The sequence below is a fragment of the Camarhynchus parvulus genome, chromosome 8 (assembly GCF_901933205.1).
Source record: "Camarhynchus parvulus chromosome 8, STF_HiC, whole genome shotgun sequence".
Lineage (NCBI taxonomy): Eukaryota > Metazoa > Chordata > Aves > Passeriformes > Thraupidae > Camarhynchus > Camarhynchus parvulus.
The window spans coordinates 1,036,784-1,064,507 of NC_044578.1; the positions used below are offsets into that span (position 1 = coordinate 1,036,784).

The 27,724-nt window shown below is 51.8% G+C and overlaps 1 protein-coding gene across 1 annotated transcript in view; it reads left to right on the forward strand.

Moving 5' to 3' along the window:
* The first annotated feature begins 4,646 nt into the window (after positions 1-4,646).
* Positions 4,647-27,724, forward strand: part of WLS (Wnt ligand secretion mediator) — a 29,341-nt gene continuing 6,263 nt past the window's right edge. Inside the window, exons 1-11 of the mRNA XM_030953346.1 lie at positions 4,647-4,828; positions 15,801-16,073; positions 21,160-21,284; positions 21,719-21,880; positions 22,635-22,771; positions 23,121-23,289; positions 23,447-23,544; positions 24,045-24,108; positions 24,352-24,495; positions 25,772-25,855; positions 27,327-27,480. Coding sequence (XP_030809206.1) covers positions 4,723-4,828; positions 15,801-16,073; positions 21,160-21,284; positions 21,719-21,880; positions 22,635-22,771; positions 23,121-23,289; positions 23,447-23,544; positions 24,045-24,108; positions 24,352-24,495; positions 25,772-25,855; positions 27,327-27,480 — 1,516 coding nt within the window. The 5' untranslated portion in view covers positions 4,647-4,722. The remainder of the gene's footprint in view (positions 4,829-15,800; positions 16,074-21,159; positions 21,285-21,718; positions 21,881-22,634; positions 22,772-23,120; positions 23,290-23,446; positions 23,545-24,044; positions 24,109-24,351; positions 24,496-25,771; positions 25,856-27,326; positions 27,481-27,724) is intronic.

The window sequence follows — 27,724 nt, forward strand, 5'->3', positions numbered from 1 at the left end:
CTTTTCATCAGAAGACGGCACAGGAACTTGATTAAATCTCTGCCTTTAATTAAAACGGAATTCAGTCTTTGTATTCTGAACACGGATAGGAGTGATGGAACCATGGAGATTTTGCTATAAATGTTTGTGCATTTCAGATTTTACTTTTGCCATGCTAAGACAAGATGCTGGACATCCTTTTAAATAATAACATGTCCATATCTGTTAGCAGTACAAGTTTCATTGCTTGCTTTCGAGGAGGTCACGCTGCAGGGAAAGGCAGATTCCAGCCTGGAGGGTGCCTGAAGCCATCCTGATATCCCATGCTCCTGCCTGTGGGGCCTGCTGGGAGACCTGGCTTTTTATAAATGGATTTTGTGGAGGTGAGAGGCACTGATGGGTGGAGGGGGGAGTGCTAGGAGTGGTTTTGATGAGACAAAACTTATGGGCCTCTAGATGATTGCTCAATCAAACTGAAGGATTCGAGCAGAGCTGCTTCTACTGCCAGATGATCATTATGTTATGGACGAGGTTTGGATGGAAGAATTTGGGAATTCAGTGATAGAGTAATGATGAATCCTCCCCAGACTTGTCAGATATCCCATGGCAGGAACTCTGCCTGTTTGCTGATGATTGAAAAAGACAACTTGGCAGACCCAAATCAAAGACTTCCACAGCTTTGGAGGGCTTGAGCCTTTTAACCACATGGTAATTATGAAGACTATAAATAACACTGAAAAATCTCAAACAGTCCTCAATAAATTATTTTAATGTGCTGTTATTGGCCCCCTCCTTCAGGATCTCACAAGTCTGCACTGTCAGTTTGACAGGCTGAAATGTGCTCTGTCAAATCAACAGCTCAGCTCTGTCTTACAGACTGAGGGAAGCCTTGATTCCCTGTTTGTGGATGTGATATCTGGGGACATGGGGCAGTTCTAGGGGAACAGCTAGACTCAATGGTCTCTGAGATTTTCCAGCCTAAACCATTCTGGGATTCCACGGAAGCTTCACCCACTGTGAGGAAAGTTTTGTCACCTGAAAGGATGTTAGGGCAGAGCCATCAAAAGAGTTGTCTGGACTGTTCTCTCCATGTTTGTCAGATGCAAATGACTCCAGGAACCCAAGAATTGTGGTTTTCTTGCCCAGTTCCTTGCTAAGGGAGCCCAGGACAGCTGAGTGCAGACAGTGGCTCTGTCCCTGAGCTGGGCAGTGTCACCCACCCAATGCTACTCTGGTGGTCACAGCTTGGACTCAGTGCTCTTGGAGGTGTTTTCCCACCTCAATTAATCTGGGATTCTGTGAAACATTATGTCTAACTCGCAGTTCCCAGATGTAGGAACAGTGGCAAAATTCAGCTCTTCTGCCTCCTAATCAGTGATGAATGTTTGCCTTGGAAACCTCTGCAAGTATTTACACTCTGGAGTGGGGCGGCTTCAGCTGGAAGGAACGCTGCAGACCTGGGGATTTTCTTCCTACTCCCAGCTGCTGTGGTCATTGCCAGGTGCAAATCTCAGTCTGCTCACCAAGCTCAGCCCTCCATGCTTGTTTTGACGTGTGCCACATTTGAGTATCTTTCCAAACCACAGAAAAGTTTGTCCATTTTCCAAACACAAAATGTCCCCCACTATCTGTGTGCTGGAAATGACAAAAACGCTCTTTTCCTGTTCAGTGAGAAAATGTTCCATGTTATCAGTATTTGCAAGAGAACAGAACTAAGAATTTACCTTTCAGAGCAGTCCATACTGAGAAGTAAGCAGGGCTTTTGAACCCTTTTAATTATCTTTAAACTGCACACTGGAGCATCTTTGCAATGTTTTAGGTGTACAAAACAAACAAGAACTTGCATCAAGCAACACCAATACCCACCCTGAAAACAGAGCTCACAGGCCCAAAACTTAGGAGTGTGTGGAAACCCTGCTGAGCACTTAATGCACCTTTAGGCAGCAAAATCCTTTTGAAAATCTGGGCTTTAGGCCCAACCCTGCCAAGAGTTCTCTGTGGAAAGCTCCTCCTCCTGCCTGGGGCTGACCCTGGCACAGCTCTTGTAAAGGCTCAGCTTTCCAAACAGCCTAAAGCAGGCAGGAGAAAATCGTGTCAGAAGTGGCAAATAGATGAGTTCTCAGATGATCGATCCAGATCCTTTCAGAGACAGGAATTCTGATTTGTGAGCAGCTGGAAAGCACAGCTGGCTCCTCTCTGGTGCCAGTCTGTGTGTGGTCACTGTGGAATGTGCTCCATATGCCCTTTGGACACATGTCAAAAGTCACATGTCATTAATTTCTCCAAACTTTGCAGTATTAAAGGTGTAGGAAGGTCATGGAAATGGAAAGTGCCTTATTAATGTGAAGAATTGTTTCCTGTGGTTTAGTTATTTTACTTTTTTCCGTCCAGACTTTTTTTCCTGATGGCACAATTTGAGCTCTACCTCTGAGATTCTTGTCCCAGAAATAAATGGCTTGGAACAAAATGGACATTTAACAGAAGATTGCACCATGTAACTTTTGTAGAGTCATTAAAGGCAGATTGGATTCAGTGGCACTCATGGCTCCAAAGATGCTGCCCAGGGCAGCTGTGGCTGTCCTGGATCGCTGGAATGTCCAAGACTGGACGGGGCTTGGAGCAGCCTGGGACAGTGGGAAGTGTCCCTGCCATGGCAGGGGTGGCACTGGGTGGGATTTAAGGTCCCTTCCACCCCAAACCATTCCAGGATTCTGCTTGGTCACACAGGTCCCTGCCTTTGAATAAGCAGGACCTCAAAGAGTGGCTGGGACTTGTCTGACTCTGCTCTTCAGCAGTGCTCACAGACTATGAGGGAACAAACGCAATTCCAAGGCTTGTTCCATTCCCAACAGAGAAAAGAGCAAAAATCATCACTCAGAATCAACACTGTGTCAGACAGACATCCCAAAAATTATTATTAGATATTTCAAAAGAAGCATTTTTAAAAGCAATTGTTCTATGTGGTTTTTTTTTTCTTTTTTTTTTTAATTTCAGCATGAAGTATTTGGTATTTGAAGTCTTTAATTGTGCTGGCGAAAACCCACTAAGAGGCTTTGATTTTTGGAAGCAAATCCATGTGACTGATCCGAGTGGGATCATAATGGCTGCAAGGACCCGTCCATTAGGAGCTATTTTTAACAATGAAGTCAGAACTGGAATGTGAAAGTAAAGCTAAGACTAAACTACAGAAAGGTAAAACTCACAATATTCTTAAAGATTAAACAAAATAGCTAAAGTTGTTCCTGGTGCCCATATCCCAACCTATATTATCCCAAGTTATGTTAGTCCTAAACATCTACAAACAAAACTCCAAGTACGGACAACCATTCAGCTCCCATACTGAATGGTCAAGGAGTGTTGGAGTCCTTCCCAGCTTTTTTCCTGACACTTTTTGCTTTAGTTCATTGTTGGTTTGTTCTTCTACATCTTTGATCTGTCTTTCATTTTTTTCCTTTCTGTATTTTTGTTATGAGTTGTCTCCTTTCATGGTTTATTTGTTCTCGAGTGTTTTTGGCAACTCCCTGCCTAGTTTCAGTCATACAGGATGATGTTCTTCATCCATCACTCCATGTGCAACAGGGAGCAGAACACAGATCCTCGTGGTATCCAGTAAACAAAAACCAGAGATGGAATCCCAGACTGATTTGGGTTGAGAGGGATCTCAAAGCCCACCCAGTGCCACCCCTGCCATGTGGGGGACACCTTCTACTGTCCCAGAGTGCTTCAGCCCCAGTGTCCAGCCTGGCCTTGGGCACTGCCAGGGATGCAGGGGCAGACAGCTGCTCTGGGCACCCTGTGTAAAAGTCTCACTGTAAAAGTCCACCTAATATCTGATCTAAATCTCTCCCCCTTCAGTTTAAAGACATTTCCCCTTGTCCTGCTGCTAAAGGTGATGGCAGGGGGTGATGAGCTGGTTCTGGGCCATGCAAAGGACTCTGTGAGCACACAGATCTCAGAGCAGGAGGACAGCAGCTTCCAGAGGGTGGGATGGGTACACAGCATCCTCCTCTGGGATATGGGGAGAGATGGAGGGAGCAGAACTGGGAAAACTGCTCAGTGTGAGCAACTGGGGTGAATAAAAGTAGGGCTGGGGGGAGGACAAAGCATTGCCCAGAGCCATGGGGAGCAATGGCGAAAGCACGATGGTGAGTTCAGGCTGGAGAGGAGAAGGATCCAGGGAGACCTCAGAGCCCTGCCAGGGCCTAAAGGGGCTCCAGGAGAGCTGGAGAGGGACTGGGACAAGGCATGGAGGGACAGCACACAGGGAATGGCTGGAAGCTGAAAGTGAGTAGATTTAGGTGGGTACTGGGAAGGAATTCTGGCTGTGAGGGTGGGCAGGCCCTGGCACAGGGTGCCCTGAGCAGCCGTGGCTGCCCCTGGATCCCTGGCAGCGCCCAGGGCCAGGTTGGAGCAGCCTGGGACAGTGGAAGGTGTCCCTGCCATGGCCGGGCCGGTGCCGGGCTGCGGTGAGCGCACGGCGGTGCCGATGCCGGTTCCCGTTCCCATTCCCGATCCCAGCGCCGCTCCCATCCCCGCTGCCGGCGCTGTGGCGGCCCGGGCGGGGCGCGGGGAGGGAGGGGCGGCGGTCACGTGTGGCCGCCCGGTTAAAGCGGCCGCGGGCGGCGGGAGCGGCACAATCACGGCTGGGGCGGCGAGCGGGGCCCGCCCGCTGCCCGCCCGCGGCCCCCGCTCCGTCCGCAGCGCCCCGGCCCGCAGCGCCCCGGCCCGCGCCGCCCCGCCAGCATGGCCGGGGCCATCATCGAGAACATGAGCACCCGCAAGCTCTGCATCGTCGGGGGCATCCTGCTCGTGCTCCAAGTCATCGCCTTCCTGGTGGGAGGGCTCATCGGTGAGTGCCGGGGGCCGCTGCCTTCCTCCTCCTCCTCCTCCCGCCGCTGCCCGCTTGTTTAGTGCTGGTTACAGTATCGCTGACTCGCTCCCATGATCTCATTATCCGCTTTTGTAGCCGAGCGATCCCGGCTCCGGGCCCTTTGTGCCCGTCCCGCGGCTGCTGCGGGGGGAGCTGGCCAAGGAAAAGTTTTTGTGTTGGTTTCTCTCCTTTTTTTTTTTTTTTTTTTGGCCTGGTTTCAGTCTGGACTTAAAGAAAGAGGGAAGTGGGAAAGCTTCAGTATGGCGACGGAACGCGCAGGGAGCCTCGCGTTTCAAAGTTGGCTTAGAAAATAATAATAATTTATTTTTTTAAAAGGATTTTTCCTCCCTTCTTGGCGCTGCACCTCCCCGTGCCTCGGCCTCCGAATCGGCCGCGAGAGGAAACCTTTCCCCTTGCCAGAATGAGAACAAAAAAGAAATATTAATAAAAAATCTAGGGAGGAAAAAAAATGAAGGAAAGAAAAAGGGGAACGACTGGTGGGAGGGGGGGTCCCGGCTCTGGGGGTTTTTTGGGACTCGCGCTTTGTCCGGGCTCGTTTCTGCGGGGGATCCCCCCACTCCCTCCCGATCCCGTTCCAGGAGGGGTCCCCTCCCCTCCCTGCCATCTCCCGACCTCTGTCAGGACGGGTCCCCTCCCTCCCTCCCTCCCACCTCCCGATCCTCCTCCGAGAGGAGCCCCCTGCGTCCCACGTCCCGCTCCTGCTGCAGGAGCTTCCCCCGTTCCCGATCCCTTCCCAGGAGAAGCTCAAACCCGCGTGGGCTCGGCCTGGGTTTGTTCCTGCCCGTGGAAAACCCTCGTGGCCGCCCAGGGAGGGGTTTCATCCCCGGCTCCCCTCGGCTCTGGGGTCCCCAGCTCCGCGCCGGGCACTCTAAAGCCCAGATTGTGTTTGTTTATCCCGGAGCGTTCCCAAAGGCAGGGAGATGGGAACTAGGACACAGCCCTGCGGCGAGGAGAGTTTTCCCTGGGGGATGGAAGGAGGAAGATGGAGGAGAGCGAGTTTGGGGCAGTCCTGGGAATTTTTTTTTTTTTTTTTTTTTTACTAGAAAGCAGCTGAGTTCTGCGCCGGCTCCTTGGGATGATGGGCGCATGGATGTGGCTGCTTTGGCCATTTCCAGGGTGGGAATGTTGCCTTTGTGTCCGGGAGGGGCTGTCCGGCCCTGCGGGGCATCCCCCGGGCCCAGCCCTTCCTCCCGGGCAGGAGCCCTGCCGAGCTCTGCCGGTTTTCAGGAAGAATCGGGGTCAAATTCACTCCGAAACTTTGTTGCACTTGGTTGGGAGAACGAAGTCGGGCTGTTCTCTGTTTGAGAGGGATCGAGGGAATAGCTCCGGCCATTCCTCAGGAAGCAGACTCTGTGCTCCTGTGCCCATCAGTGCTTTGCCTTCCTGGCCTTGAATTATCAGCCTCTAATAACTATAAAATTCCACTAAACATAATTTTGGAAAACTTCAGTTTCCCTCATTCTCTTTCTTCCTGACCTCCGTCACAAGGGAGTCACTGGCACATATTGACTAAAACTCATTTTTCCTGCTCCTGCAGGCCTGAAACCACATGGAGTTTATCAGGATTAGCTTTTTTGCTTCCTTTTTTTTTTTTTTTTTCTCTTTAAGAGCTGGTTCAAGAGCAGGCTACTGAACCCACTGCTGATTCCTGAGATAAAATGTCTTGGCCTGTGCAGAGAAGCCAGACTTCATCTTAAAAGGGTTTTTCTAGCAGTTTCTTGCTGCTAGATTGAAATAGTTAGTTTTTCCAAAGGCTGGTGTGGCTCAGAAACCCTCGTTTGTGCTGGCATCTGGGGACAGCTGTAACAAACAGATGTTTATGGCTGGCTTTACAGTGAAAAGACAAGTGTTTCTGCTCAGTTTTGAAGGGATTCAGAGATTAAAGAATTTAAATTATGTTAGTTCAGTTTTCCAGCTGGTTTATTCCCTGCTTTGTTGATTGGTGCTGCTGTTGGGCATCCACCTTGTGCCCTCCCATCCTGGATGGGTCTCCCAGGTGGGGCTGGAAGCTGCATGGACAGTTTGATGGGCTGGGGCCAGCAGGGACAGGGATTTGGGGTTGAGTTCAGTGCCCTGCACGAGCTCAGTCACTCCATCCTGCTGGAATTCCTGCACAGGCCCAGTCACTCCATGCTGCTGGAGTAAATGCATCTTCTCCCTGTGGTCAGGTCCTAGGGGGTGCTGCCCCCAAAGTTCTTTAATTCCTGGATTCCCTCAGATCAAACTGCTCCAATCAATCATCCAAACTGTTCTTTCCTCTGCAGCACTTACCCCTTCCAATGCATTGAAGGAGTTCAGAGGCTCATCCCTGAGCCAGCAGCTCCCAGCCAGCCCTCCTGGGAGCTGCAAATCCAGGGATATCTGGTGCTTGTGAAACACCAAGTTCCATGTGTAACCTAGGTGTGCTCCCTCATGTCTGGCACGGTGACACACGGCCTGGGAGGCTGAGCAGCTCTTGCCCTGTTCTGGGCTCCTGTATCCCTGGAAACTCTGATCCAGGGGTCAGACCTGACCCCTTCAGTGATTCCCAACGTGTGGGGCTTCCCACAAGGAGACTCCTCGTGCTGAGCAGCAGGTCGGTGGCCGGCGTTCCGAAGGGATCAGAGCCGTGCCAGGAGAGCTGCCAGTGCCACCCCACAGGGGTGCCACCAGGTGGGCTGGGAGCAGAGCTGGCACTGACACGGTGGCCCCGCTCTGGTTTGATGCAGCGCACCCAAGAGACACCAAAATCCGGTTATTTTGGTGTGCCCAGGTCTAGACAACCCAAAATACGTACACGAGTGGGACAGGGCTGCTCAGCCCAGCCAGCCTTTCCCCTCACAGGCACTTAGGTCATGTTTCAAAACAATGACTAAGTGCTCTATTTTAACAGATCCCTCGTGCCAGTCCAAAATACCCAAATGCAGCACGTTGGTACCTGATACAACCACCACAAAGTTGATTTTCCTCACATCAGGGGTTTCTGCCACTGCTGGTTCCCAGATCGGTTTTGGGCAGTCAGTGTGTGATGCCAGAGTTTTAATGCAGCTTCCACATTTCCAACAGCTCTTTGTTTAGCAGCAGGAACCTTATCAGCTCTCAGGTGGGATTTGCTCAGAGCTGTCTGTTGGCAGAGCACAAGATGTACACGGAGAGAGAAATTCCTGTGGCAGGAGGAAGCTCCTGTGCCAACAACTCCCTGACAGGAGCGTGCAGCCAGGTGGGGTCAGGCTCTGCTCCCAGGGAACAAGGGGCAGGGTGAGGGGAAACAGCCTCAGGCTGTGCCAGGGGAGCTTTAGGTTGGATATTTGGGAAAATTTCTTCATGGAAATGGTTGTCCAGCCCTGCTGCAGGCTCTCCAGGGCAGTGGTTGAGTCCCCATGCGTGGAGGGAGTTTTGCAAAGCTCAAAAGGAAGGAAACACCCCAAAAGAGAATTTTATTGGGCTGTTTCTTTGCTGTGCTTTGTAATGAACTGTTGGCTCCAGAAAGTGGGGCTGTCACTACTTGAAACCCCACAGGATTCCTGATGTCTGCTCCTTTCGTGGAAAACATCTTGTTTAAAGGTCACGCTTCTGGGCTGTGTGTGATGTGTTCAGTTGGGATGCAGCAGTGGGAGATAGAACATGATCCACAAAATTAATCCTAATGCAGCCCTGTCTGCTGTCCTACTGTCCATGATGGCACGTGTGGATTACAGGAGACTGGGATCACTGGGAATGGTTTCTGTTATCGTTTGTGAGGAATGGGGCTGATGATAATTTACAGGCACGCTGGCATTCCCAGGAGCCCCTGCCTGCTCTGCCTTCCCTGGATCCAGTGTGGCTGTCCTGGGATGCCACCAGGCTTGTGACAGCCCTGGACAGGGCATGAGGACAAACCTTGCACCTCCAATGCTGGGGCAGTGTTGGGTCCCTCAGGACAAGAGAGACCCAGAGGGGCTGGAGTGTGTCCAGGGCAGGGAAGGGTCTGGAGCCCCAGGAGAGGCTGAGGGAGCTGGGAAGGGGCTCAGCCTGGAGCAAAGGAGGCTCAGGGGGCCCTTGTGGCTCTGCACAGCTCCTGCCAGGAGGGGACAGCCGGGGGGTCGGGCTCTGCTCCAGGGAACAGGGACAGGAGCAGAGGGAACGGCCCCAGGCTGGGCCAGGGCAGGCTCAGGGTGGATGTTGGGAAAATTCCTCCTGGAAAGGTTCTCCAGCCCTGGCACAGCTGCCCAGGGCAGTGCTGAGTCCCCATGCCTGGAGGGGTTTAACATCCCTGTGGACGTGGCACTTGGGGACACGGGGCAGGGGTGGCCTTGGCAGTGCTGGGAACAGTTCAATTCCTGGCCTAAAAGGGCTTTTCCAACCTAAACAATTCCATGATTCCACAGTTGGGCCAGCTGCGGGTTCCACCTGGCTGTGCTGCTTCTGGGAATTTTGACTGGGATGTTCCAGTGGAGGTCACCACAACTGCTCCAGGCCAAAGCTGAGCTGGGACACACCGGTGTCCTCCTGGCAGCTGCCAGGGTGGAAGTTGTGTGTGCAGAATCTGACTGGATTTATGTGGGTTTGATGCCTCTTGGTTGTTTGGAAAGCAAAGCTTTTGAGTACAAATTATCTTTTTCTGTGTGAAGCTGTTGGTGTCCATTTCTAGTTGTCTTTTAATCTTGTATATTTATTTATAAGATTATATATAAATTTATATAAGTTATTTTATATATATATAAAGGGGAAAAAACCCTCAGATCGCTGTGCAGCTTTGAAAACTTTTTGAAAGGGAATTTTCAATGTCTTGTTTTATATGAGTTACTTTAAAAGTCCCTTCCAACTCGAACTTCCATGATTCCAAGGATGCCTTATCCCAAACCACAGACCCTTGGTTCAAACAAGCACAGGGGATGCAGAACTCTCTGTGGTCCAGGCAAACCCAGAGCAGGCTCACACCCAGGGAGGTGCTGCAAGCCCAGTGCCCACCCGTACACTGTACAAATTTAACTGATTGGAAAAGTGGAGGGATTTATTTAGCACATGAGTCCTCTGGGCTGAGGGGATGGATTAAGGAGGTGCAGGTTCACTGCTCCCTTCCCTGGCTTAGGCTGGAAAAAACAGAATTGTTGTGACTGGAGGAGCTCAAACTTCCTTGTGTGTCTGGCCCGGAGAGATAATGAGTCATGTGTGGCCATGGCTGAGCAGCTCTCCACAATCCCAGCTCATTATCTAAATGTCTGATTTGGCTCCTGAGCCCCCTGTTTCCAGGATTTCATTTTCTTTCCTGGGATTTCATTACCTTCCTCGAGCTGAGCTGATCTTTTGTCAAGGAAAGCACTCGGATTTCCAAGGTATGGATAGGAAAGAGTGTTTCAGGCTGGGGATAAAGAACATTTTTGTGTGCCTGACTTCCTTTCATGCAGGGCCTCTCCAGGAGCTGGTCAGTGCTCCGTGGCCATGAATGCCAATGGATCCTGTGTATAGACACATTCCTGCAGTGCTGCAGCCTTGGCAGAGGCGCTGGGAGCCCAGGAGAAAGCAGACACGAAAGGTCATGTCTGTTTAGTTAGGTCTGCTCAATTCTTCCTTTGAGGAGCTGTAACTGTAGCTGAATGGGCAAAAGTGCCAGAAATGGAGAGTTCCCAGGCAGGAATGGCAGCGCTGGGGCCTGAGGAGCTGGGAATGCTCGGAGGTGCTGGGTTTTTCTCTTTCCACAGCTGCATCACTTCCAAACCCAAACCTGGGAGAGCTCAGGTGACTCGGTCAGTCCTGCTGCTGCTCCCCCTCTGTTGATTTAGACGTGACCCGAGCACTTCCCAAGCAGTGCTCCTGCTGCCTCCCTGCCCTTTGAGAGGGAAAACCTCCACACAGGAAGCCTTTTCCTTGGTAAATAACACTTGTGGCCTTTGAAGTCCCTGATAGCCTGGGAAAGCCTTTGAAGGCTCAAGGTGTCCAGTGGGGAAGGGCCTGGCCCGGCCCATTCACATGGAGACGAAATTCCTCACATATCTGAGCACGGACAGTTTCCAAGGTATCTTATCTTGGGGAGTGTCAGGCTCAGGAGAAAAGCTGCTGGATAACAACAGCTCTTCCTGCTCCTTGGGGTCTGTGTGCAGGATTTCACGCCTTGGCTGGGAGTTGCAGGAAATGCATCTCATCCCACTAGAAAACTGACTTGGAAGAAGATCAGGCTCTATGTGGCAACTAGGAAATCAGTCTTACCTTTTTTCTTTCTTTCTTTCTTCTTTTAAATGTGTTTGAATATCCATTTCTGCATTTAGGGAGCTCTACTCATGCTCACCTCATTTGTATTCGTTGCTGCTGTTGAATATGGATGTGAATCATGCAGATCATTCATTCACTTCTCCCAGCAAGTTGTGCCTCATGAGATTTCCCTGCTGTGTGACTTGCCTGGGGCTGAGGGAATAATTCCTTATCTCTGTTCCCCAGGAGCCCTGTGGCTGCTTATCAGGGAGCTGGGAATCCCCTGCTCCCTCAGTTCTAAGGGCTGTGGGCACGGATGCTCCTGCAGCTCCTTTTGGGAACCGATTTATTGGGAAAAACCTTCAGTTTGTGCTGCTCTGAAGAGGCTTTGCTGGTAGCAAAGCTGCAAAAGGAGCACTGGAGAGCAAACCTTGAGGAAAAACATAACCCCTGGGACATGAGAGTACCCAGCCATATGTGACTGGATTGTAGAGTCACAGAATCCCAGGATGGTTTGGGTTGGATGGACCTTAAATCCCATTTTTATCCCACCCCTCCAATGGCAGGGACACCTTCCACTATCCCAGGCTGTTCCAAGCCCATCCCTGTTCCAGAAATCCAGGGGGAGCCACGAAGTTTCTGTTCTGATCCAGCAAGCTTGGGTTTGATGGTTTGGACAGGTTCATTTTTATGGTCTGAAAAAAAGAAAGACAGAGAAACCTGTAGTACTGATAAAATGCCTCTGAAACAACAGAAATATGGGTGTTCAGCTGCAACAGGATATCTGGAAACTCCCACTATAAATCAGAACGGAATTGGTGCCCCAGGGCTTTAAAGGATTTTAGTCTGGATAAAGCTTGAAGTCACATATAAGAAAGAAAAACCTTTCCCAAGGGGAGTGAGCTTCCAGTAGGCAGTGGGGTTATTTAAATATACAATTATTCTGCATATAAAAGCTGCTTCAATGTTCCAGAAAGCTGTGTGAAAGATAAGAACTATCAAGGAAGTAGTAATTAAAAGTCTCTGTGTCACTCAAATTTATTAAACTGGTGCCATCGAGGTCAGGAAAGAGGGAGGCAGAAAAAATCCTGCTGCAATAAATACATATTTATAATCCTGAGTGCATGCATGGTGTTATCCAGGTTGTGGCTGTTCCAGTTGGAAAAGCTGGGTCTGTCCGTGATAAATTAGCTTGTTTATTCCTACCCTGCAGTCGCTTAGGGTAATGAAGCAGAAGCCCTTTGTGTGTGCTCGCTGGGAAGTGCTGGCTGGCTCCAGAGGGGGTAATTGAGTAGAAAAGCAGAATGCTCCCGGTGCCGGGAGAAGTTAAATCCCCCCGAGGTCAGGGGGATTCAGCCTTTAATCAGTGTGGACACAATGCAATTGAGAGTTTCCAAAGGGCTTGTTTATGGTGCTGGAGCAAGGGTCGGTGGTTAATGGGAGTGCTGGAGGTGCTGGGATGAGAAGGTGCAGGATGTGATTCCCAAGGTGAGGGCTGCTGGGGAGCTGAGAGAGGATGGAAATCCTGGAGCTTGAGGGCAGGAGGAAGGAGGTGTTTGAGGCTCCATCACAGGAGCTTTTTGAAGATCTGCTGAATTTATTGAAATTAAAATACTGAGTGATGGTGGCTCTTACCCAAACCTAGGTGTATGTAATATATCCCCCAAAAAATGCTAAAAAATGGAGCTCACTTGTCTCAGTAAATTTTTCCCCTAAAGCTTTAAGTCTAAAGCCAGAGGTGCAGTGTGGTTTTCTTTCTTTGAGGACTAGCTCCTGAGGGAAGCCCCTTGGACCTTGTTTTCTGCTGTCCTGGTGGGATCAGGCCCTGAGCACCCTGCCCTGACCTCCTGGCTGAATGGAACGGATGAAATTCTGTGCAGGATTGTTTCAGTCAGTGAGACACGGCTGAGGTGGCCCTGGCAGTCCATGGGAAGCCCTCCCTGGGCAGTGGTGGCCACACTGGTGAAGGTGTCCAGCTTTCCAAGTATTTGCTGGCTAAAACCATCGCAGGGAGCAGCAGGATCTGCTCTGCCCCTGTAATTTGGGATTTCTGCAGTGAGCTGGGCACCTTTGCAGGCCCAACTGGAGGAGGTGCAGAGGCAGAAATCTAGGAGAAATTTGGATAAATGGATATTGGGAAGGAATTGTTCCTTGTGAGGATGGGCAGGCCCTGGCACAGGGTGCCCAGAGCAGCTGTGGCTGCCCTGGATCCCTGGCAGTGCCCCAGGCCATGCTGGACACTGGGGCTGGAGCAGCCTGGGACAGTGGGAGATGTCCCTGCCATGGCAGGGCTTTGGAATGAGGCAAACTTTAAGGTCTCTCTCACTCTGTGATCCTGTGGCAGCACTGGCAGCTCCAGCACCTCCTGCCCATGGCTTTTGGCCCTTGGCACTGCTGGTGTCCAGCGCCCTGGCACCAGGGCTCTCTGCCCCACGGCTGCTCCAGGACTCCCTGCTGGGGGCTCCTGGCTGAGCTGGCTGCCAGAGAGCTGCACTCCCCTGGCTCCTGCCCAACCCTTCTCTGGAAGCTCTGCTCCCCTCCTACTCCAAGTGGTACCTGCGTTCCTGCAGCTCTCATGGCAGCGAGCAGCACGAGGCTGATGCACTGTGCTGTGCACACAGAGCTGTTCAATTGCTCAATTATTTACAGGCTGACAGAGATCCTGGGATCCGTGGGGCTGCTGCACCCCCTGGGCTGGGGGCAGAGGGGCTGGGGCAGCCCTTGGCACCACAGCACAGCCCAAATCCCTGGGTGAGAGCTTTGTTTTGCATAGCACTTTGTAATGCTCTTGGCTGAGTTGGCTGCAGCTCCACAAAGCATTTTTTTTTCCACTTGGTTCAACGCTCACTTGGATTGAATGGGCCAGGAGCCAGATCAGTAATGGAAGCCAAGTGCCGGCGTTTGTTTGGTGTGCGATTCCCGACGAGGAATATGTATAGTAATTGTCTCATGCTCCTCAAAGCTGTAACTTTGGCAGAGGGGAGGCTGCAGGGAGCGTGCCAAGTGTTTAAAATCATAATCAGGCAGTGATGAAAACATGTATTTATGGCTATAATGAGTTGCATCAAAGCAAGAAACATTCGGCTTCTCTGTAGAGGGAACGCTGTCTCTTAATTCAGAAATGCCTTCGAAATCACCCAGAATGTGTCAGAGTTAAAGAGCTCAGAGAGCTCGGCTGAAATGCCTGGCTTACTTCACAGCAATATTCCTGATATTCCCTTCCAGCTGCAGCTCTAGCTGTGGTTACTGGGCTCTGCATCGAGGCACGGCAGAGGAATAAACATTTATTGCAGTGTTTCATGAACTGTGGGCACGTCATGAGAGTTCTGTAACCCTGGACTTGCAGCTTCATTTGTGTTTGTTTGTTGAGTGCTTTGTTTTATTCTACTTTGCTGTTTCTTGATGCGGTATTTAGGGTGGATATTGTGAAAGGTTCTTCCCCAGAGGGTGCTGGCATTGCCCAGATCCCCAGGGAATGGGCACGGCCCCGAGGCTGCCAGAGCAGCTCCAGGAGGGTTTGGGCAGCACTGCCAGGGATGCCCAGGGTGGGATTTGGGGTCTGTGCAGGGCCAGGGGCTGGATCAATGATCCTTGTGAGTCCCTTCCAATTCAGGATATGTCCTGATTCTGATATCAAGAACTTGTTTGGTTTTGGGGTTGTCTGAGTGTTGTGTGATTCCTGCATGTAGCAAGGGTTTGGGATGCAGCAGTGCAACAGTGCATCCCAGGAGCTGGGGTCCATCTGGGAGTACTGAATCCTTTCAGTGGGAAAAGCCCTCTAAAGTCCCCTAAAGCCCATCCTTATCCCAGCATCCCTGTGCCTTTGGAGCTGGAAGAAACTCAGTGCTGTGAAAAAATGGAAAAAATGCAGTTGATAAACATTTGGCTTTTGAGTAACTTCCTCCTGCCTGGTGTTGAGTCACCGCTCCCTGCCCGTGGGAAGCCGTGTGGATGTCACCCTGTGCCGAGGTGGCACGCTGGGCAAGGTGCTCCACAGGGCTCCTGGCTGCCATCCCAAACGGCTCCAGAGCTGCTGGGATGATCCTGCTGTGCCCAAATTACAAGGGAGCCAGGGCTGAATCATCTGGGTGTAGCAGTGCGGGGCTGGGGGCAGCCAGGAGCCCTGTCTGGGAGGTGAAGCTCACTCCAGGGTTGTTTTCCTCCTTGGAATATTGGGAGTTTGTAGGGTGGTGCTGGAGTTTTGGGGTGGGGGGCTGTGATCTGTAAGTGAAGTCCTGGATGATCAGAATGAGGATGGTGACAACATGAAAATCACCTTCTGCAGAGTCTCACTTCCCATGCCACTCACTACCCTGGAGGAAAATCTTCCTGCCCAAGGAGATGCATGGCCTTGCATGGTGCAAATCCCCGTGGTAAATCTTCCTGCCCTGCAGGACCACGAGGTTTGGAATTAGTTTATCCATCCAGGTTTCTCTGGGCACATGCTTTCTGGGTGGATTTGCTTGGGTGAGCACAGGGAAAGGAAAAGAGTTCAGTAAATCAGGCTGATTTTGTGTGACCGAGGTATCTGAGACTGAACCAGCAGATCCCAGCTCTTCAATTAATCCTAATTTGATCCCACTACAAAGTCAGTAATACATCTGTGGATGTAATAAACTTAATTACTTGACTGTGAGATCAAAGAGCTGTGAAGGAGCAGCACTGGGTGCATTTGTTTTAAATTGCCTTCAAAGAGGCGAGTGGGGAGCTGCGAGTTTTGGTGGGGAAGCCGCTGTATCAGATGTCTGCAGATGCTACAAGTGTGGTTCTCTTGCATTGCCAGCCCCCAGCCCCACGACAGCTGTTCCCTACATGTCAGTGAAGTGCATTGACGTGAGGAAGAACCACCACAAAACCAAGTGGCTGATGCCCTGGGGAACAAACCACTGCAAGAAGCTGAGGGACTTCGACGAGGCCGTGAGCCGGCAGATCGAGGCCAACGACATCGTGTTCGCTGTGCACATCCCGCTGCCCAGCAAGGAGATGAGCCCCTGGTTCCAGTTCATGCTTTTCATCATGCAGCTGGACATCGCCTTCAAGATGGACAACGACCTCAGTAAGTGCCTGGCACAGGGAGCTGCTGCCTGGTTCTCATTGCCCAGAGTGCCTCCCCTAACAGGGTTTTTACCTTGTGCTGTGCATTGTGTTGGTACCACACAGTGAGGTGGTGCTGGAGCACTTTCTGAATCTGGGAATTGGTGATCCTGGAATGGTTTGGGTTGGGAGGCACCTCAAAGTCCATCCTGTGCCACCCCTGCCATGGGCAGGGACACCCTCCACTGTCCCAGGCTGCTCCAGCCTGGCCTTGGGCACTGCCAGGGATCCAGAGGCAGCTCTGGGCACCTGTGCCAGGGCCTGCCCACCCTCCCAGACAGGAATTCCTTCCCAGTATCTAATTTTAATTCCCCTCCTCTCCATTTGAATCTATTATATAAATACTAAATAAATATATAACACCCTCCCCACCCCACACACAAAACACACAGCTCCCCCTCCAAACTCAGAAATAATCCTGCACTAAAACCTGCAAAATTATGTTGGGAGCAGCAAGGGCAGCACTGCTCTGGCCCTCCCTGGAAGGGAATTTGTCCATGTGTTTGCATGTTTTAAAGTGTCTGGGGAAATCCCTCTCTAACTGTAGGCTACAGTGAATAAACAATTTGCTTTCCAGACTGGCTGGGCTGGGTGTGTGGAGCTGCTGCCCTGGCTCCAGCTTGGCTGTAGGGCTGGCTTCATGCTCAGGGATCCATGGGATGGAATCAGTTCAGGGAGTTAGTTAGGGTTAGGAGCTTTTTTAGCCATCTTTGTGTCCTTGACCCCTTCCTGCTCAGCGTGGAACTGTTCCTCCAGCTATTTATTCCAAAATCCCGGACTGGTTTGGGTTGGGAAGGACCTCAGAGCTGCAGTCCCGCCCCCTGCCATGGGCAGGGACACCTTCCACAATCCCAGGCTGCTCCAAGCCCTGTCTAACCTTCAGCACTTGCAGAGAAGGAGCAGGGATGATTTAACACATTATCATTAAGATAAGTTAGAAATGAGATTGTAGAAAGCTTTCACCTGTGTTCTTATCCCTGTAATTATCTCTGAAATACAGAGAGAGCAGTTCTGTGCCTTTATTAAGGCCTCACCTCCTTCCACTTGGACAGATGATTGCATTAGGGAAACAGCTCTTTATTCCAAGGATTTTCAAGCTGAACCACCGTGCTGGAGTCAGGAGCTGGCCGAGCCCTTGGAGCAGGCTGCTGGAATGCTAACCCAGCCTCTGGCAGCATTTCTGCTGCAAGAGCAGAGCCTTTGCTTGGGCTTTGAGCCCTTTGGTGACGGAGTCCTGCACAGGTGGGGGGCTTTTTTTGAGATCTCAAAGCAGAACAGCTCATGTAGGGCCGCCCCCTGGGTAATAAAAAGGAGGTTTGGGGATTGTCCAACACTTTGTACCAAGGTGAAGGCAGGTGTAAATTAAGTGTAGAATCTCAGGAACAAGTAACACATTTCTTGCTTGCTAGATTGTGTTGTAACAGCTCTTGCAGAAATAAACAGCAGACTTGTTAGGCTGAATTAATTGCACCTGTGTGTCTGTCCCTGCTGTTAAATGAAAGGGCCCCATTGATCAGGTGATTTGGCTCAGCTCCTCAAAAGGGACAGAAATAAGGATGTGAAATAACCTCAGTTCTTCCTTTAAAGCAACAATACGTTTCTTCTCTCTGGGGCTCTGAGCCCTCCAGGCCTCCTGCTGTGGCTGACGCCAGCAGGGGCTGGTGCCAAACCAGGGCCACTCCTGGAAGGCACCACAGCTGCTGAAGCCTCTGGGCACTGTCCTGAAAACTGTCTGGGAGCTGCCTCAGATCATCCAGGAAAGCAGCACTGCTGGGGGCTGCACAGGATTTGTCCTCCTGAGGAAGCTGCTGCCTGGGGCACATCCTGCTCTCCTGCTCCTCTGCAGGAGGTGAAGGTGCTGAGCACAATCCTGGGCTCTGCCAGCTCCCCTTGGCCTTCACCAGGGAGGTTTCTGAGCTACATCAAACTGTCTCCTGCTTTTTTCCTCCAGGGCCCTTGGTTGTCCTCTTCCCCTGCAATTCCTAAGCAAGGCCAAGACACAGAGTAAACCTGCATTTGGTTTCTTCAGGGTGCTGGGTGCCAAAACCCTCCTGGGGCAGGGGCAGCTGGGCTGTGCCTGTTGGGAAATGTTGGTGACTCATGACTGACTCCTCATCCACAGAGAGCTGGAGTCAGCTCTCCCCATCGACCTGTGTCAGCTCTCCTCATCCAGCCAGAAAGGGTTTTTCAGGGACAGAGGGGAAGGGCAGCCCTGGTAAGGTGCCCTGCGAGAGCCTGGCAGGGGCTGAGCCTCCTGGAATACCCCATGGGATCTCACCTTTCAGAGGAGCAGCCAGCCCTGATCACCTGCACCTTGGGAACTCCCTCTGGACTTCCAGTGGTTTTGAAACAGAGATTTTTTGGAATGCAGATGTTTAGAATCTGAGCTGTTTCCCTGTGTTTGTCCTTCCCAGAAAGCTGGGAGAGAATCAGGCTGTTCCTCTGAGGAAGAGGCAATTTCTATTTCTGTGCTGACCCTTTCCTTTCTTGATGCATTGTGCACTCAATTATTAAAACCCCTTCCCAGAACTGGGAAAGGAGGGGGCCAGAGGAAGGAGATGGAGTTTCTTTGCAGCTAGAAAGCAACTGTGTACAGTGAGAGGGCAGAGTGCTGCAGCCTCCTTTTCTAATTCATCCAGCCTTGGGCCTTTTGGTAGGTTTTGTAATTTTAGGGAGCTGGTGAAGCATGGAAGTGTAATGGAAATAATTCCAGCATTTCTGCTTGCCTGCCATAGGCTTCTCCCCAGCCAGCTGTGTTAGTGTGCAGCTGGCACAAAGCCCCCTCCTGAAACAACTCCACTATTTTTAGGCCATTGTAATGTGAGTGAAGATATCCTGGGCAAGTATTGTCCTATAAAGTGATTCATGGAAAAGCTCCTGGGCAGTAAAATGCCAGTGGGAAAAATGACACTGATGGTGTTTGGAGCATGAGCAGGGAGTCCCTCACTGGGAGGAGCACAGAGCTCAGGGCTGGGAAACCTCCAGGAGCGTGTCTTGTCCTCATTTGGGTTGGAAGGACCTCAAAGCCCATCCAGTGCCACCCCTGCCATGGCAGGGACACCTTCCACTGTCCCAGGGTGCTCCAGCCTGGCCTTGGGCACTGCCAGGGATCCAGAGGCAGCCACAGCCAAGGCCTGCCCACCCTCCCAGGGAAGGATTTATCCGTGATAAATCTGATCCTGCTCCCTCTCAGTTTAATGCTGTGCAGGAAAAGGACACCCTCCCCTCCCCAGAAAATTGTCTATTCACCATCTGATTAATGGGAATAAGGCACGAATCTCCTTAAGATTTGGTTCCCTGTCACTGTCCTCATTTGTTCCTCAGGCACAATGGGAGTTGCTGATGGAAGGCTGGCGTAGGATTCTCATGGAATAATTTAGGTTGGAAAAGACCTCTAAGATGGAGTCCAACCACTAACACAGCCCTGCCATCAGTCTGCTGTGCTGAAATATATGGATATATGGATATATCTGTATTTTATGTTGACAGCCCTGAAGGGTCTTTGCACAAAACTCATTTCCAAGGGGAGGTGCCACCCCAGCAGAGAGACTGATGGAATTCCAGAGGGAGCCTCTAATCCATTGGCCTGGAAAGGCACGCAGCAGTTCATCTTCTGCCTTCTGGTTTTTATACTCCATGGCAGCAGCAACATTTGGACTGCAAAGATGAAATACTGAAAGCTGTTTTTCTTGGATTTAATCCCAAGCATTCCAGTTGGTTTTATGGCTTCTGAAATGGAGTTCATGGTTCTTTTTAGCCGGGCCAAGTTCAACCTTATGTTCCCATTTATCTGTTTTGCTGGTCTCCTAAACAGCGGATCTGAGATGGCAAATTCGTGTTTCATGGAAACCCAACTGCTGGCAGCTCTGGAAAGGGACTGCATGTGGATCTGGATGGTACAGATCACGTGCACCAGAAAATGCTCAGAAAAATCCTGAAGTGTCCACATCAGATGCACAACCCAGCCACCTCCAAAGGGCGTAAAAATAGAACTGCCAACCACAGATCCCATCCACATCCCTTCCCATCCGGTGGGATGAGTGTGCCACCACCTATTCCCAACAAAAATATAGCTGAAAAGATGGGTTCTGGGGCCATCTCCCAGTGCTTCTCCATGGCAGATGGTTCTGGAGCCATCTCCCAGTGCTTCTCCACAGTGGATGGTTCTGGAGCCATCTCCCCACACTTCATGGTGGATGGTTCTGGAGCCATCTCTCAGTGCTTTTCCACAGTGGATGGCTCTGGAACCATCTCCCAACGCTTCTCCAAGGTGGATAGTTCTGGGGCTTTTCCAGCAGCTGTGGCTGTTAAGGGTTTGGTGCCCTATGAAAGGAGGCTGGGCTGTAACATGCACATGCTCATTTTGGAGTGTGTTCCTCATTCAGAGCCTTCCCTGGGATCTGTGCCTGGTAAACAGGAGGATTTTCCAGCTGGTGGAACTGGTACAGACTTGCCTCAAGTTTTTAAACGTGTTGATGCTCCTTGGCAGCCTCAGCTGCTGCTCCAGTGCACGAACTCGCTCAGTTATGGCTCCTCAGTGAGCCTGTTCCAGCCTGACTGAGCCTGATCCAGCCTCACTCCCTCCTGGCATGTGCTGGGCTCTGGCAGTGTCCTCTAGGAGCACCTTTCCCAGAGGCTGTATCCCAGACTGTCACTGTGCACACATCCAGGAAGGGATGAGCTGCTGGTCCCACAGGGACGTGTGACTTTGCCAGGCCATGGGCTCCGTGTGTGTCGCTGGCGTGCGAGCTGGGCCATCTGCAGAGGCAGGAACAAGTCAGGGCAGGTGTGGAGGAGCAGGGGAGGGCTCTGAAATGTTCTGTAGGTGAGGAAGGGAGAGCTCCAAACCCTTCAGTAGAACAACTGAAGCTAAACAAGACGCATAGAAAACATCAATGCTGTTGTGTGTGGCTGGTTCTGAGTTTTTTCCTGGCTAGTCCAGCGTAGCTCAGCTTCAGTTCATTAATTATTTTCATAAAGGAACTTTGTGTCGTGTTTTTTAATTACTCTGGGAACCTTCTGAGCCTCCTGTCTCCTTGCTGTTGCAGAGGAAAACGCAGAGATCACCCTGGATGTGTCGCTGGCCTATCGTGATGACATGTTCGATGACTGGGAGGAAATAGCACATGCCATAGAGATCAGGAAGCTGAAGTGCACCTTTGGATCTCCAAAAGTAAGGAATTTGAATGACACTGGTGGTGGGGGTGAGTGGGAGTTGTCCTCTTCCAATCACAGAACTACAGAATCGCCCTTTCCATGAAAAAATTTTCCCCAGTATCCAACCTAAACCTCCCCTGGCATGACCTGAGACTGTTTTCTCTTTGTCCTGTCACTTTTTATCTGGGAGACATGGCCAATCCCCACCTGGCTCCCACCTCCTGGTGGGAGCTGTACAGAGTTCATCTAGGAAGGCTCCCATTAAAACCTGAAATGTGAACCCATTTGAGGTCAAACCTTACCTGCTCAGTGATCCCAAACAGTCCAAAACACAAGGACAGGTGTCCCTCACCCACAGGCTCTGGGTGCTCCCAGTGCTCCCAGCTGGAGAGCTCTGTGCTGTGCTGGTCCCGGGGCTGAGGGCCGTGGTTGTGCTGCTGCCCTTTGCAGACGGTGGAGTCCGAGGGCCGTCACTACGACTGCGACTTCCTGCCCTTCATGGAGATCGGCAGCGTGGCACACAAGTACTACCTCATCAACATCCGCCTGCCCGTCAACGACAGGAAGGGCATCAACGTGGGCATCGGCGAGATCAAGGACATCCGCCTCGTGGTGAGCGTCCTGCCCTCCCCTGCCACCCAGCACCTGTGCCCGGGCTGCCCCAGCTCCTGCCCCAGCTCCTCTGCCTCCAGCGGGACTGTCCTGCTCCCTGGGAATGCCCTGCTCTTCGCAGGAGCCCTCCCTAGGCCTCCTCCTCTTCCCAAGGCTCTGAGCTCCCTGTGTCCTCTGCTTCCCACCACAATCTGCCTGGGATGCAGAGTCCTTCCTACAGACAGGAGCTAAGGAGGAGCAGGAGGGTTCAGAGGGGGCCTGGTCTGCCCTGGAGCTGGCTGTGGCCGTGTGTGGGAAGGCTGTCAGTGATCCTTGCCCTGCCTGCCCTCAAGGCTGGGTGAGCAGGGATGCTTTTCCCAGCTGGAGCCCTCCCACCACGGCTGCGGTGGCTGCAGACAGCGGTGGGAGGACGCGTGGCTGGAGAAACACGTTAATGAGCCAATGCTCTTCCCACCAGGGGTGACTTGGCTCCATGAGGCTCTGGTTACTTGTCTGGGAGTGATTCTGCCAGTTTTTTCCATGCTGTGTCAGAATTCCCTCTCTCCCTCGCCATGGAAGCTGTGTCTGCTGGCATTTGTTCTCAGACCTTCTGGAACCTGCCCAGGTGGCCTGGGGGCTCAGGAGGCCCCCGCTCTCTGTCCATCCTTGGCCAGACCATCGTTGGGATGACCTTCCATGTGTGTGCCTCTCCTGACACTCCATGAGGAGAAGCACAGGGTGATGATGCCAAACCCTGTACCCTGCTTTTCCTCAGGGCATCCATCAAAACGGGGGTTTCACCAAGGTGTGGTTTGCCATGAAGACCTTCCTGACGCCCAGCATTCTGATCATCATGGTGTGGTACTGGAGGAGGATCACGCTGATGACACGCGCCCCCGTCCTGCTGGAGAAGTGAGTAGGGACCTGTGGTGGCCCAGGGGACACACTGAGGTGGTCATTGCTCCCAGGTAGAGCCCATGGTTGGGAGATAGGCGTTGTCTCTTCTCCATTCCCTCCCTCTACCCAGGCACCCAGGGAGCTGGAGACCTCCTCAGTTTCTCTATTCTTTCCTGTTAAACCCCTGGAGAAAAAGGAGCTGCTCTGAGGGGCTCAGTCCTGAGGGGTTTGGTGATAGGAGATGACACTTCCCAAAAAGTGCTGGCTTTCCTTCTGTTGCTTTCCACACACAGCTTTGGCTTTTGGGGCTCTGTCCTTCCCTCACACACTGGGATGTGCAGAGATGGTGTTTGTGCCTCTCCAGGGTCATCTTTGCTCTGGGAATTTCCATGACGTTCATTAACATCCCTGTGGAGTGGTTTTCCATTGGATTTGACTGGACTTGGATGCTGCTCTTCGGAGACATTCGACAGGGCATCTTCTATGCCATGCTGCTCTCATTTTGGATCATCTTCTGCGGGGAGCACATGATGGTGGGTACCACACCCGTGGGAAGGTGTTTCCAGCTCCACTTCCAGGAAAACCTGGCAGCTGACGGTTGGAAATGATGCTGGGGGGACTTGCACCAGCTGAGGGGATTTGAGGCTAACTTGCTTTTCCTTTTTCTCCTCCTCCCCACCTGGTGCCCAGGACCAGAACGAGCGGAACCGGCTCTCGGGCTACTGGAAGCAGGTTGGACCCATCGCTGTGGGCTCCTTCTGCCTCTTCGTCTTCGACATGTGTGAGAGGTGGGTGCAGCTGCATTGCCCAGGCCTGGCCATCCCAGAGCAGGGGCTCGTGGCCACCTCCTGCAGCAGGGACCAGCTGAGTCCCCATGGCTGGGTGCACAGCCCCATCTCCCAGAGCCAGGGGAGGCTTCTGGAGTGCTCCCGACTGTGCTGGCCATGGAAACACTTCCCACCTCACCTTCTCCTCACCCACATGGCAAAGCAGCACAGCTGGCTTTTCCTCTGCAGAACCTTGGGAAAAGGTTCTTCCCCCAGAGGGTGCTGGCACTGCACAGATCCCCAGGGAATGGACATGGTCCTGAGGCTGCCAGAGCTCCAGGAGCACTGGAACAATGCTCTCAGCCACAGGGTGGGATTGTTGGGGTGTCTGTGCAGGGCAGGAGCCGGATCAGTGATTCCTGTGGGTCCTTCCAGCTCAGATGTTCCCTGATTCTGTGATTCCCAGGCTGCAGAGTGGAAAGGGGCCCTCTGAGAGTTGGTGTTTTCTCTCCTCTCTGCAGGGGAGTGCAGCTCAAGAACCCCTTCTACAGCATCTGGACCACCGAGGTGGGCACGGAGCTGGCTGTATCCTTCCCCTGTTTTATGGGAGAGGGAGGTGCTCCCTCCTGCCAGGTCCCTGGGAGCTGTGGGCAAACTCCCTGCTTTTGGGGGGCAGGGGCTGGCCAGGCACTGCAGGAGATCACTGGGGAGCTGGATATGGGTAATGTTTTCTAGGATTTCCTGTTCGTTTGTACCATTTTCCCTGGGTAATGTTTTCTAGGATTTCCTGTTCGTTTGTAGCATTTTCCCTTAACTTCCTCTGCACAGATGGCCTTTATTATAGTCGCAGGGATCTGCCTGTGCCTCTATTTTCTCTTCCTGTGTTTTATGGTCTTCCAAGTGTTCAGAAACATCAGTGGGAAGCAGTCGAGCCTCCCTGCCATGAGCAAGGCTCGCCGCCTTCACTACGAGGTAAGGGTCCTCCTTGGGGCACAGAGTCCTTGTTTTTAAAAGATATTTTGGACCTCACAGTCTGTTCTGAGACCCCCTTTATCCATAATATCCTCATACTTCCGTTTCTCCTCCTTTAATATTAACTTTTGTGTTTAATGAGAGGTCTTGCTAAGACCATCTGGTTTTTCACAGTATAAATTTGGATTTTTGGAGTCGTCATTTCCTTATTAAGTTGCTGGAGGGTCAAACCACAACATACTTCCCCCGTTATCCCCATTTTTAGCCTACGATTTTGTATGTTTTTCTGTCCTGCCTGATTTGCCTGCTGCCAAACCCAAGTGCTTAACCTGCCTCTGCAGGGGTGCAAATATTTATCCCCAAAGTCGTTCTGTTAAATTATGGTCACTTCTTCTTTAAACAAGTCATTATCATCCATCAGGAATGCACATCAAAAATTAGAAAATTTGGCTTGAAAGAATTTGAAGCAGATACTGAGAGTTTTTCCCTCTAGCAGGGGGCACAGGGGTTCAGCTTGTGGTGCAGAGCTGCTGCTGCCACACTCCACATCCAAACATCTGGGGAGCAGGGATCTGGTGTGGAAGAGTTAAATTAATAGTCCTTTGTTGTCGTGGTGTGGCAGGGTAATTGCGCAGACACTGACATTTCCACCTAAATTCCAGAACCAGGTTAAAAACACCCACGCGCTCACCCAAAACCAAAAGAATTTGTAAGTAAAAATGTAGAACCAGTGAAAGCAGGGGTGGTGGGCAGTGGGATTGCCAGCCAAGGGGTTTGTGTCGGAATCTCCATTCCGTGCTAGCCAGCCAGGTTTTCCAGACATTGGAATCGCTGCAGCTCCCTCCCAGCCGGGCTGGGGGTGAGGATGAGTGTGGTGAGACCCTGAGCCCACGCTGGGGCACCGACCCCACCTCGTGTTTGTTTTACAAGGACCGTGAGCTGTCGGGCCGTGCCCCCTGCAGCCCGGCGTGCCATCTCTTCCACTGAATTAACTGCTGCTCAATCAGTCACTGGGCAAATGTCATGGAAAGGCAGCGCTGTCCAGACGTGCCCACCCCGCACGGAGCTTCCGGCAGGAGCGTGTGTGGGGAGCGGAGGATATGGGCTGTGCTGAGCACGGCACAGGAGTGGGTGGAGGTTGTTTTGCTTTGGGGTTTCGTGGGTTGGACCCTTGTTTTATTTTTTATTTTTTATCCTCGTGTCTTGTCTATCCTAAAACCAAAAATGGGTTTTGTGGATTCTGTTAATGTGACCAGTGACATTTCTCTCTAAACAGGGGCTGATTTTTAGGTTCAAGTTCATGATGCTCATCACCCTGGCCTGTGCAGCCATGACTGTCATCTTCTTCATCGTCAGCCAGGTGAGGGGTGGCTCTGGGCTCCTGGGAGAGCCTCAGCCGCCGCTTCCCAGCCGCTCCCGACGCCGCGCGTCGCTGGTCAGACAGGACTAGCCTGTTCTGAGCACGTTTGATAACAAGTTGCTTTTGAAGAAGTTGTTTTGGTTTTTTGAAGCTCTGCCATGCAGTTGCTGAGGCTGGAGCCGGCACAAAGGTCCTTGGCTCCTGGGGAGCATTGGGGCCACGCTGTGCGGAAATCGGCCAACAGGCTTTAGTCATTTCTGAGAACTCAGCAAGAGGAAAATGTTCTGTTCACGCTGAAACACTGGGGTGGCTTTGTGTGCCCATGGAGATGTGACAGCATCCAACCTTCCCTGGGCTCACTGCAGCCTGCTGTGCCCAGCAGGAGCTGTACCTGTTTGTCCTGAGCTCCCATGTCACCTCTGTACGGATGAGCTTTTATCACTGCTGGAATCATGGGGTCACAGACTGGCTTGGGCTGGAAGGGGGACCCTAAAGCCCATCTCATGGGCAGGGGCATCTTCCACTGTCCCAGGCTGCTCCTTGTCCCATCCAGCCTGGTCCTGGGCACTGCCAGGGATTCAGGGGCAGCCACAGCTGCTCTGGGCACCCTGTGCCAAGGCCTGTCCACTCTGCCAGGGAACAATTCCTTCCCAATATCCCATCCAGACCTGCTCTCTTGCAGTGGAAGCCATTCCCTGTGTCCTGTCCCTCCATGCCTTGTCCCCAGCTCTCCTGGAGCCCCTTTAGGCCCTGGCAGGGCTCTGAGCTCTCCCTGGATCTTTTGCTTCTCCAGGTGAGCACCCCCAACTCTCCCAGCCTGGCTCTATGTCAGAGGGGCTCCAGCCTCAGAGCATCTCCATGGATCTCTTTTTAAGCTACTGTAGTTTTCTTCTTGGCCTTTATGCTGTTCTTTAACAGAAGCAACATTGCAGCCTGAGCAGTCTGTGTATCTTCAAGGAATATTAATATTGATGATATTTTCATGGATGTTGACAGGCCTCAGCGTGTGGCAGGTTGGTGCTGTCAGCCTGGCCCCTCCTCAGCCAGCCATGTTCAGCACATCAATTCTCCCATTATTCATGCTGGTTTTCCTGCTATAAAAGGTCTATTTTTAGCAGGTGGATGTTCAGGGATGTCAGTGGTGTCCCCAGGTAGTGCCCTTTGTGTGTCAATCTGTGCTGAGCACATGCTTGTGGCAGGGGTATCGCAGAGCGCAGCGGTTCGGTCACAGTAAATGAGACATCAGAGCTGAAGAAGTCCTGAGGGATTCAATTTGTCAGGAGCATTTTGTCCCTGCAGACCGAGTCTGCAGAGGAGAATCCCAGCCTGACTTCTGCCTCACTGAACCTTTTACACTCCATTTCCTCTATCCTGTTGAATTGATGCTGTTCTCACTGATGTACTCCAAGGCTGTGTCTTTATGCAATTTGCTCTTCCTGATGGCCTGTCCGTGTCTGTTTTCCCTGGACAGGTGACAGAAGGCCACTGGAAGTGGGGGGACATCACGATCCAGGTGAACAGCGCCTTCTTCACCGGCATCTACGGGATGTGGAATCTCTACGTGTTCGCGCTCATGTTCCTGTACGCGCCATCCCACAAGAACTACGGCGAAGACCAGTCCAATGGTAAATGTCCCCAAATGACCTGAGGGCTCTCGAGGGAACAAAGGGGTACAAATCAGGGTCTGCCTTCTGTGCCTTTTTTTTTGGTCTGTGGAAGAATGGCTGGAGGAAAAGGGCCATGGATCCATGGAAATGTTGTACAAGCAAACCCCGTGTTAACTTAGCATACATGTTAACTTAGCAGCTTAGCATAAGTGAGCTGCATTTAGCATAACCAGGCTGCACGCCATGATAGGAAGATGCTGTA